The 13,416-nt window shown below is 37.2% G+C and overlaps 1 protein-coding gene across 2 annotated transcripts in view; it reads right to left on the bottom strand.

Moving 5' to 3' along the window:
* The window catches only part of LOC141741851 (transcription initiation factor TFIID subunit 4-like), a 141,984-nt gene that overhangs the window by 34,940 nt on the left and 93,628 nt on the right, over window positions 1–13,416 (bottom strand). For both annotated transcript variants that reach the window (XM_074582940.1, XM_074582941.1), the window contains exon 14: window positions 9,538–9,660. In XM_074582940.1, the coding sequence (XP_074439041.1) occupies window positions 9,538–9,660 (123 nt within the window). The remainder of the gene's footprint in view (window positions 1–9,537; window positions 9,661–13,416) is intronic.

The following is a 13,416-nucleotide window of genomic DNA, read 5'->3' as shown; positions in this document are numbered from 1 at the left end:
CACGCAATATGCCTGTTTCCTGAAAGAAACCCCTGCTTTTACCATTGGAAAAAAAAAAAAAAAAGAGAGACAAAGCGTTTCCTCCATGGGGCTCAGTTTGGGATTAGCAGCCCCGCGTTCACGTGGTAGGAAACACCAGGAGATTGACAGGAACACTGACATACACAGCAATCCAACAAAAGCTTATTGCCTGTAATTAATGTTCTACACAAGGCATGTTCCCAACTTCAAACAAACTAACCACTGTGCTTAAAGTTAAGCATGTACACATGTCCTTGCAGGTTCGGAGCTCCGGCACTTCGCTTCTCCTGAAAGCGGCCCAACAGGCCCCATCTCACTGGCTCTCCTGCAAAGAGCGGATGGGCAACGCGCGCTGCTCATGTAAACCTGTAAACACTTCCTAGCAAAGCCGAAAGACTACTTTCAGCTCAAAGTTTAAATATTTGAGCCACGTCTTTGAATTTTATCATTGGCAAATTTTAGCCAAATTCTGAAAGAGGAATGTGGACAGTAGGAGACTGGTCAACCTCTGCGGAAGAAGCATGAACATTCATTTCCAAATTAAAACAAGTGTTTGCTCAAAATACTTTTACAATACAGAACAGATCATAGGGACTTACAATACATCATGCTCACTGAACAGCAAAGTTCACTGCAATAAATTTGCCTGCACCACAAACTGCTGATATTGTGTCATTTCATAAGGACATCACTTATGAAACCTGTAAAGGGACCTGACTAACATTTGTGCACATACACACATGAAATACTCCCAAACTGAGAAAGAAACCATTCAGACTTACAGTACCATCTTGGAAGACTTGTATATGGTAAAAGGAAACCATGAAAGGCCTGCCTTCATTTTGCTTTCTTACACACTGAGCTTTTTTGGTTTAAACTACTTAAAGTGAAGGGGTAATTTTTTACTAAACATAGTATGACAGCAAGTTCTGAATGAAATGTTTATCTGTCAGGCTTTTTCCTTTTTGTTTTTTCTTATTCAAGAACCTCTCCTTTTCTTCTCAACAGAATATTGTAAGGTAACACTCAACTGTAGCATTACGCATAGTGGTGGCAAGATCCATTTAAGGAGCATCAATCCAGAGCTCCTTCAAGGCTTCAGAAAGCTTGTACAGGTTAACTTCATATTTTCAAGAAAAAGGAGCTTGTCTGATTATTCCAAACTGTTTTCTTTGTATCTTACATTATGAAATGTAAAAGAGACTCCCAGGTAGATTTAATTACCCCATTAAGAAGTGGTTCTCTGAAATAGTCAAGACTTGGCAGAAGTGGAGTTTAGGCACTGCTGTTTGGGGGGGACTCGGACAATGGTTTGGTTCGACAAATCACATCAGGTAAAGTAACAAAAAGTTCTGTTCAATACTTCTCGGTGAGGTGCTTGCATTAGAAGCTGGCAACAGGATTCCCTTGAAGTTCAAGCCTGTTTGCCTAAAGGCTTGGGGTAAACTAAAATGTTAAATTACTGTTACCCTAATTGTCACTCTCTGTCTGACTACTATATTACTTGACTTCCTGTAAAGAAACAGGCTGGAAATATCCAAAAATGGACATCCTAATGTATTTCAAGTTCTTTAGACTTTTTCAAAACGTCAGCTTCAGTAAAGGATTTTTTTAGCCAAAAAGAAAAAAAAAAAATCCACAAAATGTTTCTGGCATTGAATGGGATGGAAGGGAGAAGGAAATTAATCTACTTGACGATTTCATCTGACATATTTAGAGGAGGAAAAATTAAAAGGGAAACATTGCTACTTTAAGATACAGGTCTAAATATTTCCATGTATATGTTGAAAAGCTATGCGTTAGAAATTTTCTGGTCAGGTTTTAAAAATTATTTTCACTGACATCTAAAAATGTCACAGCACCTTGGGCCCTACCTTCTGAAGTCAATGGAGAGACTCAAGTCAATTTTGACAGACCCTCAGCTAGACCCTTTCAGACTTCCTTTCTCTTAGTCTTAGCAGTTTTATTTAGCCAGAAGAAAGAAAAAATCTGGAATTATAAGTGTCAGAAAAACAGGGGCTGCAAAATTTATTTTATCCTTCAGTGTCTGAAAACCAGGAAGACAAACGGAGAAGGCAATTGAAAACACAGAAAAACCCAATCAAACCCAACCCCCAAACAAAACCCAAGCTCACACACCCTCTTGTCCCCACAAATCCACAAGGTAGCTGCTTTTTGGAAGGAGAAAAACAATACTCTTTTTTACAGTACCAGCAGCAGACCTCTATAGGCATCGACAAATAATGGATCAACTATTAAATGCTCAAAAGTCATTTTGCCAAGCGCTCATTCTCCATGCTATAAGCTGCACACAATATATTTATAAAGTATCCATAAATAAAAAGATAGTATTTAATATTACCACACTGATAAAATTATTTTGTTTTCAAAAATGCAATCTTTTTTTCCCTTTTTTAACTTTAACCAAGGAGGAGGATTTTAATTGAAAAAGCCCGAACAAAGCACTATTTAAGACTCCAGTAAAAATTCTTTGAAAAGCAGAGAAAGAAATGCTGTAATGGTCTCCTGCTGTTGCTAGATCAACATCATGAAGTCAGGTGGGATCAACTACCATTTCCATCTCCAAATGAAGTAAAAATCAAATTTGTCTTGGCCAATAAGGAAAAATGATTAATATCATTGAACCTCTGTCAGAATATTTTGTGTTACATACATCAAAGGAATTCATACAGTATGCAAACCTGTTCTACTAGTGAAAAAGAATGTTTTTGCTGGCACTGAGCCACCTTCTATTTTCTTGCATTGCTGCCTGGCTTTTTCCTCCTGTCAACTGAGATCCATGCAAAATTGTTCTATTGCCTCCTGACTCATGCCTGTGCTCCTGCCGGTTTGCACCAGGCACAGAAATGTATTCTATACATTCACTCCAAATTAGAATTATTAATCATCATTGTAAACATAGCATTATCCATCATCTTTAATGCCTTCCTACTTTCTACAGCTAAGTCTGTAAAATGCGTTAGAGTAATGTTTACAAATCTTGTTTCACAAAATAAAACCAGAATTCTAAAAAGATAGAACGTGTTCATCATGGGCTAAAACACATTTTGAAATTAAATTTTTAAAAATGGAAATTCACCACTGGGGCAATTTATTTTTAAATTAAAATCTCATTTATTTAAGAATGAGGAAAAATAGGTGCAATTATTAATTAGGAGAACATCTATATAGTCTTTCAAAAGACTATTTAGCTATGAACACATTCCTTGTGAATTATTTTAATATTTATTTGACTTTTGAAAAGAGGAAGTAAAACAAGCCAGAGAAGCTGAAGCTAAACTTGAGATTTTCAAAGATTCATAAAGTAGTATGCATGTAATTCCATTAAAAAAATATTTGCACAGACTCCTTAACTTTCTTCTGTCCCCTTGAAAATTCAAACCCATATATTTAACTGATAGTTTTGGGATACCTCACATGAAATCATAACCATCAGCAGCAGCGACATCCTACACCAAAGGAGGTCTGCGATAACCACTGCATTCTATCATGTCAGTGATACATGGAGCAAAGAGTGCTTGAAAAGGCAATGATACAATAAATCATAAAAATTCCTCCTGTTCTGCTGTTAGTCTACAGGTTTAAAAGCGCAAAAAGCAAGCTTTAACTTCTTGGACCATAAACACTGGCAAAAGGTGTTCTGGTCTACTGTATCTGCTTTCATATAACTTAGGCTTAACAAGTGTAAAGGATCTTTAGACTCCCGTGCTTTCTAAACAGATCTTGACCACTTAAAACAAAAAGTCATTTATCAAGAGCCAACTCTACAGTATGAAGACCAAGCTGAGACTTGAGTCGTAGAACAAGTCATTCCAAGGATCTTTGAAAGTGGATGCCATAAAATTACTTTAGTTCCAAAAAGGTGAGGGAATAGCCTAAAGATTTGCTCAGAGCACGGCAATCCCACTGACTGGTGGTTTTCCCCAAAATAAAAGACTATTCATTGGTTCTAATTCTTTCAGATCTGTCAGAAGCAGTTATGCCTCACAGTTATGTTGGCTGATTCAGGAACTTCTAAATCTGCATGATATTCTTTGGAGAGAACCCAACGCACCACCTCTCTGTAACAAAGACTTTGCAAGACACACTATACATCTCTTTTTGTTTAAAAGGGCAAGGAAGGAAGGGAACAAGGCCAGGTTTTCCAAGAGACAGCTCTGTCATACTTTTTATCATGTCTGACCCATTCCAAAACAAAAATTACCTAGTATCCTGACTTTTTCTTAATATCGTTAAAATATTAACAACAGATTTGAGGAATAATTGCAGGAGTTGCTGAAATGTCTCTGGATAACCCAAGCATGCAGTGAGAACGCCAGCTGCAATGCGTGCAAACGAATGAATCGCGTTCAGTCCCAGATAACTAAAAAGAGACTGTAGTCAAAAGTACTTTTTTTCCAACTATGTCATAGTACCCAAGTGCCTCCCAAATAATAATGAATTCATCCTTACTTTTCCCATTTAGAAATTCGGAATTACTAGTAGTATAAAGACGTGATAGAGGGGAATATTAAATAACTTTTCTACGTCTGCATTTGGAAGTCTCTGGTATAACATAGATTTCCAAGCCTCAATCCAGATTCTTAATCATGTTTTATACAAAACCTTAACATGAAAACAGCTTTAAAATGCTCAAATTATACCACCTGAAAGACGAATTTAATTAAAAAAATGTGGTGCCTTGTACCCGACATACATTTCACAATCACTTTAGTAATTAGCTTTTCTCTACACAAAACATCGCTGTTTTAACTGTAGCTGTTTTGGGACTTTCCCGGTCTGCAAGCACATTATCTTTGTCGACTAATATAATGGTTGGAACATACTGGATGAGGAAAGACACAAAGTACCAGACCTCCCTTGAGCACTGGGCCAACACATGGTCCTTGGGATAGTTTGCCGAATATTCTTAAGATGACTGCTCTTCCACTATGTGAGAAAGAGGGTTTTTTCTTAGCCCTAAAATGACTGTCTTCAATAAGCGGTGATTCACTGAACTAGCCCTGAAGCTGCCTGTGGAAGCTCAGTATTCAAAAACCATCTGTGCCAGCAAGTACCAGGAGAGGGCTTTCACTTGATATTTAAACAAATTATACCCTCAGATATTTCAAACATATACTCTATATTTATGTATTTTGGGATACTAGCCATAGGTCTTGATGAAAAGCCAAACTATTTAATTATTATTATTCTTAAATACAGAAAAATACTTGAATTTAACCTCTACACTTCTATTCTATAGTAAAAAAAGAGGGACTCTGAAATACGCAAATTCTGCATTCTTGCCACCTTAGCACTACTCAAATATTTAACTTGTAAAGTTACCTGACCTACTCTTGTGATGGTTAATGCTTTTCTTAAAGCTTTAACTCTTACAATTACATGAAAATGTCTATTTCATAAACAAAAACATTTTTAAATCCTAATTCTTAGAAGCCTTACAATTCAATACCAAAGCTTGAAAATGTGAACTGAATAGATTCAAAATCCGTAAGATAAACAAAAACAACTCAAAATTTATTATTTTTAATCTGACATTAGAGGTGCTTAAGGGTACGACGTAAGGAGCTTGAGTGGCTGCTGTCTTCCCTTTCCTCTCCATGTCCCCCACTGCCCTTCCTTCTCCACCCACTGCCGTGTACCAACACAAGAGTTAACAGCACCCACGCAGCACGTAAGAAGGAGGCAGCGCTGCTGCTAAACGCATAACATGGTTCAGGAGCTACACACCTCACTTAGTAACCATGCATTAGATTCCAAAAAGCAGTAACATTCAAAAGATACTTTCCAATAATTTTGGCAAGTATCATTAAATAAATTTAAGCACTATAAAATTCTGCAAATGCAGTATCTTCAACTCTGCAAGGCACAGAAGCTGAATTCTTCCAGAAGTATCTCGTTTCTCTTTACCTCTTCTCTTTCACTCTTGATCTAAACCACATTATAATAATAGGCAGGCTGAATTACTGATGAGCTGCTGGCTGCTACAGAGGCGGCTGTGTTTCTAGCAGATTATCTAAAATACGAGAAGACAAGAAAGGTACTAAAGGTACTAAAAAGAAAGCGAATGAAGAGCAGGTGATCTCAAGTTTGCTGCCTCTGCCTTGCTGGAAGTTCCTTTTCCAGCGCTCACTGGGCTCTAGGCCAAACGACTTCAGCAAGCTAAGTAGAAACTATTCACTTTTTATTGTTGTTAGGTTAGTTTTCTGCCAATTTATCAAATGGAAGCGGGTTAGCACAGGGTACGACAGGAGCCAGAGCCAATGAAAGGGAAGGGGCAGGAATGCACGACAGGGGGCTGGGCTGGAGATAGCTCAGCTACTGGGTAACCACAGTCTGAAACCAGTTACGCAGCTGGTGGCAGTCTTATTTGAGGATATCTCGCCCCGCTCATCCATTTCTCTATAAAATCTTTTTTCCCCTTTTTTTTTTTTTTTGGAAAGGAATTTTTTATATGGCTGGATGGAGAAGCAAATCAAAGAACATATATGATGGAAAAATAACCTCACCCCAAAACTGCTAATGTTCCATCTCCCCAAGTAAAAGTAATCAAAAAGCCCCAGCTGAACCAGCACAGAAGAGGCAAATGATGGGCCTGGCCTTGGTAATTTACAATCATCCTGCCATCCAAAAAAAAGCCTATTTAGCTATGGCTTGAAAAGAAGCAAAGACATCCAAATGAACCCTGGCAATGTGAGATGGAGACAAGTTTAAAGAAAACACTCTTGAACAAAGTGCTGGTGAAAAAATATTTGCAATTCTGAGCACAAGCTTTTTCACATTTCTAAAAGCTGTATAAGAGCTGTTTCCCTGTATGCAACAAACAGTACTTGATCCCAGAAACACTAAACTTTTCCATCAGCTTTTTCTCTTAAGCAAAATAACCATCACTACTCCCTAAATTGACATCCTGCTCAGATCAAAAGGGTATTATTAAAAAGATCCAATTTCCAAAGAGAAATTGTGAGCTAGTATTTTTGTTGAACCAAGAAGTTGGACTGAAATCCAACACTTCTCATTGAAAAAAAATGGCCAATGCAACCAAGTAAAATATCAAACAAGAGTTAGTTCAGAAAAGGAAAAAACGTAACATGGAGGGGTGGGATGATTTGTAAATGGTCTCTTTGGATCAGCAGACGTGGAGTGTCCCAGCTGTGGCAAAAGCAGGCATATATGTCAAAAAAGAATAATGAGGAGACCAGCAACTTTAATGACAAAAACTGAATGTTTTGACAAAAGGAAAAAAAAAGAGGCAGGCCAAGAAAGCTCTTGCCAAGTCAGACCTTGCAAACAGAGATTATCAGTAGCAAGGAGTTAAGAAGCTTAGAAATTGCTTAGAGAAATCAGAGGGTCATAGACCATGGTGGAAGCCAGACATCTGAAGGTGGAACGGGGCTAAAGGGGATGTCTGTAAGACAGGACAGTCTTATAATAGTTTTCTTTGTTGTTTATAATCTCCAGAAATCCAAAGAAGAAAAATCAGATAGTCTTAGACAAACAATGCAAATGTCCAGTACCTTTTTAGAGTGAAACATTTTTGAGGAGTTGAGTTTATTCCTGCACCACAGAGTTTTTCTAGCAGCCAGCCTGCACGATAGAGCTTCTGCAGCACTTTAGATCCTACCCCCAGAAAAGACACTGAATAATCCAGAGACAGTATCCAAGTCCTTGAAATCCGCTTGCAGCCAGGCACCGACGTGAGCTGGCCAGAATGGTTAGAAGCTAGGAGGAGAGGGACGGGAGCAATTCACTCTGAACTGGCAGAAGATCCACACAATTCATGACCCCAGGAAACGCATGTATCAGCAAAAACTCGGATAATTTGTCGATTGAATAACACAGAAGTTCAGCAAAATTTGGGTTACGGGAGCAACAAAAGGAGGCAAAACATCTCCCGAAGCCTTTGGAATTTGCCACAGCCCTTTCTCTTTCCTTGAAGCTGTGTACCAGCAGAGTAAGGAGCTTCTAAAGAGAGAGGGAAACTGTTCACCATAAATCCATCCAGGCATATAGCTCTGAAAAAAAACGTTTCACTGAAGGTGACCACAATTTTGTTCATCTAAACATAAAAGCTTAAAAAATGATTGTTTTTTAAAAGGGGCAATAGACAATAAAGATTAAATTCTGATACTTAGGAGAAAATATTCCTTTGGTCAAGTAAAGACCAGCAGGGAACGTACATTTCTTAAAATCTGAAGGGATCCATGTATTATTAGAAGGTTCAAATTATTTTTAAAAGTGAATCTTGTGTGAAAGCCAATGCTATCAGAATCCGAATGAGCTTCTAATGAAAGCTTCTTTTGGCCTGTTGCTGCAGGATTTCTTACAGGTGCATTCGAAGGAGAACAGAATGCTGCGCTGAATGTAAGACAAGGAGGGAGACCGAAAGGGAGGGAATGTAACAGGACAACACAAAACCCAGGAAGGTCCCTCAGTCCAAAACGGATTTGAACAGAAAAAGGGAGAACCTTCAACATACCTGAAATCATAAGAATTAGAATATAAACAAGTTCCACTTCTGTTCCTAGCTCAGCTCATTCCTCAGCACTAATCTTAGCACATGAAAAGAGAGAGAGAAGTCAGATAAAAGCTTTCCAAAATGGGAAACAAAAAGGCCTTTGGAAATGCCTGGCATTTAGACAGTCAAATGCCTGAGCCAAAACTGTTAGTTATTCAAAAACAAAATGTTTGCATTTTCCTCAGAACAGACATAGAATAGGGAGAATTACTTTGCTCCTAATGCGTAGGCATATTTAGCAGAAAGAAAAGAAGTCCAGCTATATCTGTACTAAACACCACACTACTCTAAGTGTTAGCCAAGGTAATACAGCCTTTTACCCTATTTCTCCACCTCGGTTAATATATACCCTACTTTTGAGGATTTTGCATTGCATTGTGTAGTACAGCTATTTCTCCATTTAAGATAACAGGAGAATCATACGAGCAAATCTGATTCTACTTCTAGAGCACAGTATACTTATTAAACTGACATACAATTTAGAACGATTACAAACTCGTCTTTGCAGTTGTGGGAGACAACCAGCCATTCTGTAAAAAGTTTTGACAAATACTTGTCATAAAACCACACTTACTGGTATTACTACGAGCTCTTGGTCCAACCTAAGCAATGCTACAGTTATGTTTTTCCGGATATTGCTTCATGCTCTACTCTTTTTTCTGTTTTCCTTTGGGTTATGTAGAGGAGAAAACCAGTATAAAGGCAGTGAGTATTTTTAGGGAGAGACCTACACTTCAGGTTTAACTTCTTTTTAAAATATTCTTTAAATATCTGTTTAAATTTAACACTTGAAAAATAAAACCAAGACGACATCATTTTAACCGTGGCAAAGAAAGATAAACTGGACTCACAGTCCTAATTTTTATCACCTTTTCCAAGCTACACAGTTCAGTGCAAATATTGGCATGTAGCATCTCTAGTTATTGCTACCAGGTTTTGAAGTAATCAATTCTCTGCTTCTGTGTACAGACATATACCTCTCCTCCTATGGTGAGCAGTCCAGGCGAATCAAGCTTCCGTTTCTTCCGGGGACCGATAGCTGCCAGCGCAGTTAGATTGGCATCCCTCTGCCGCATTTGTGCAAGTTCTTGTTGCTGCATCTATTAGTGAGAGAAAAAAACAACCCTCTGTTTAGTTTTCATTCTGTCATTTCAAAAAGTTATTCTCAGGCTTGTGAGCATGAGGTAAAAGTCACACCACTTCAGCAGCTCGAGCATGCAGCCTTACAGCAGAGTAACAAAGAAGGTACAGAAGTTCTCTTGACTTTCCACAGGATTTCTGCTTCCAAACAACTCAATTGTTTTGGAAAACTCCATCCTTATCCTTGAAAACTATATACTAACTACACACTCCAGTTTAAAACTGATATTAAGAGTGTAAATACCAATTCAAATCCTCAAAAAATATCTCAAACATTTTTTTCATCTTAGATTTACTTTGAATATTTCAAATATACTTGATATTTGCTTCCAAAACAATTCCTACCTAAATGAATAAAACACCTCTACCCAAGCGTTAGCAGAAGGTAATGCGGACACAAAACCCCTCCAATCTCAATTTCCGACTGCTTTCTGGGATTAGGATTTAGGTAACAACACATTTAACTAGTTCAAGGCTGAGAAAACCACCTGCCAGCTGCATTATGTAGCAGCGTAGCATGCTACAGAAAGGAAGAGAAACTACTCTGGCCAGCACACGCTGAAAAGGTAAGAGTGCATATTCATTTTTGCACTGTATAATCCTTTTAGAGAGTTAATGGTAAGAGACATATTCCCATGAACAATATTACTTTAATAAATATTCTGATCACCAATATTACACAAGAATAATTGATTAGGTAATGCAGCATATGATTTCAATTAGATAAAAGCGTTTGTAGCTCTTAGTAATAATTCTTACTAATTTCAAAACTTTGGGTTTGCAAAATCCTTCAATAAATTGAGAGGAGGTGGTGTTTTCTAATCCCATCGATGTCAGACTTGTTCCCACTTCAACAGAAATGCACAGAACACTACCTCAAGAAATTCAGTAGTGGTAATAACTACATTGTATGGTACAGGCACGATTCTTCATTAAAATAAAACTGACCTGACAAGTGTAGATAGAAGTGTCTCAGTCATTACTTACATAGGAGCTGCATATACAGGCGGGGCTGAACTAGCTTGGTCAACGTTAAAAGGTTTAAACAAAAAAGTACCAACGTATGGTATCTTTTCTCCATTCACTTCTGTCTAGAAAAAGCAGGTCTGCTTCATGCATCCTATTCAGTGCATTTTAGCAATGCAACATATTTTCACATTCTTCAGAAAAAGAAAATTTAAAGTTTGAAACCCCATTTTTTTTACATTTTTATGCTATATATATTGCAACCTCAGTTATTATCATAACCTCAGTATGAAGTTATCTACAAATACACATCCCCTTTATCTACAGGATAAAAGAATTTCCTAAATGCAAAAAAGAAATGTGGAAAAATATCTAAATAATAGTGCAAAGGTCTACACATACTTCTCTTTGCCAACTCATATTAGGTTTTTAGCTCAAATATCTTTGGCTCTCTTCCAGATTAAATGCCAGTTAGACAGACCTGCCCGCTTACCCTTTCAAGGTAGATAGCAACAGTGGTGAGCTCTAATCATTTACAAAGGTCATGATCGGAAGCTAGCCCGTAAGCAGTCATTTAAAATTCGATTGATCCCTATTTGTAGTCAGGGAAAGAAAATGGACATTTCAGCTGTATTGTAATTATGAGGCTTCAAGGCAACTGTAAATAGATGTGCAAATCCAGATACTGGCAAATACCTTAGAGAAGAAATTATTACTATAGTATAACATATATCCAGGAAAGGTTGAAGATAAAACTGCATATAAAAAAAGATCAATCATCTTTTTGCTAATTTGCCATGCTTGCCAGCCTATAAGGGTTATCACAATTATCAGAAGTCTGATGAATATTTAAGCGAGGGCCAACTGGCTTAGAGTGATCTCAGACGGAGTTGTAAAGTGGATGGCTTCACAGAATAAGAAATTTTGCGCTGGAGAAAGTGTTCGTTTCCTGGGAGGTCAGAAAAACCCCCAATATGGTTCCTGACACTGGTTTTACAGTACAACAAAAAAGAAAGCCTTCTTATGTAAACCTTAATGAATGTTGATCAAAACATACCAAACACACATACATCACCAGTAAGATCCCAGTATCCTGATGTTTCACAAAATAAGGGATGAAGTGCCATAATACTTGATTAGTACTGTATTACACAAATTCTCATCAGTCTTTTAAAAATTAGGTATCGATGATTTTTTATCTTTTAAATGCCCATCCGAAGGCAGAAGATCACAAAATTACATTTAAAAATAATCAAAAGAATTACGATCCTCATAGTGATTACCAACAAAGGCGTTCACCTTGCAGTGGTTAGTCTACTCCAGCTGGCTTAAGGGAACGTCTTTGCACACTCACTATTAACTATCAATTTGCTTACAATAAAACAGCTTTACAGTTTATGGATACTTGCTAGTAAGACATTTGACAAGATTCCTGGATGTTATTTAACATCCCAGAGCAGAGTAACCACCATTGTTGGCTTACTCATACCCCCATTCCAACTTTCTCTTCTTTCCATCTCCAAGTCACATACTTTTTTCATAGCCTACATCAGATTATCTGTACCAAATCTTTTTCCTACTCATCATCTGACTCATCAAAAATGTTCTCCCCAATCATAGTTTTGTTTTGTTTTTTTTTTTTGAATGCAGTATCTTGGCTTTGGTTCAAAAGAAGGGGGCACTGTACCTTTCACTAAGACATTTACATATGCAATGTAGCTGCTGACATCTGAGTCAACAGGAGCTTTTCAAAATGAAGGCCATGGAGATATCAACTACTTTTAGTAGTTATAAAACCTGATATGGTTATTGCTGGTATCTTGCGAGAAGTTTAGGAATAGCCAAGCAGTTCTGTGAGAGTTGTGTAATTAACGTAGATTTAATTACTCTCATTAGGTGTCAACAGAGATTATTTTCAAGACATACGTGCGTGACTCTGACCAGTGGAGGCTCTTTTCCCCAGTATACTCTGGAACTGTATTCTCGACGTCAAGTGGAAATGACTTTGCAACCAGTTTTGCATACATACTTCCAAAGTCATCACCCTCTGAGTTCTCAGTGCTAAAAATACCGTCAATTAAATGTAGCCATTTTCAATGTTCTGAAATGACTCTTAAAATACCTGTGAAACTAAAGCTACTTAAGCTTCTTACTTTACATGAGCAATTACATTTTAAAGTAAGAAAACGGCCTGTTATTACAATATAGTTTATATTCTAAGCCAGTTAATAATTTCTGAATATTTAAACAAATGACACACCTGTTAATATCTATACGTACTGATAAAATAAATAAATTTCATGTTAATGAACATGATTTAGCTGCAATGAATCTAACTCACATCAACCAATAAGATGCAGCCGTTTGATAGCTGCATTCATTCACACTCTCATTTTCATATTGGACTGCTGATGCAATACAATTCTTTAACTTGCTTTCATCACAATTAATATGGATATATTTATCAATAGCATATTAAAATTTCTGCCCTCTGGGAAAGAAGCAATGCTTCATTCAGAACCGCGCTAATCAACAACAATTAACTTTTTTGAAAGTCAAAATATTTATCTAAAATACAGACAAATATTCCAATACATTATACAAAAAAACGCCTACAAAGGAGATGCTGTTCCTTGCTCCTTATCTGATCCCAATTTATTTTTAGCATGCCATTTACTTACTGAGAGGTATGTCATTACTTAATGACAACTTTAACTTAAAGAGATCCCTTTGATGAGAAGTACAGTATA

This window comes from Larus michahellis, chromosome 4 (assembly GCF_964199755.1).
Source record: "Larus michahellis chromosome 4, bLarMic1.1, whole genome shotgun sequence".
NCBI lineage: Eukaryota > Metazoa > Chordata > Aves > Charadriiformes > Laridae > Larus > Larus michahellis.
Note: the sequence above shows the minus strand (reverse complement) of the source record. Positions and strands in the feature narration are given on the sequence as shown.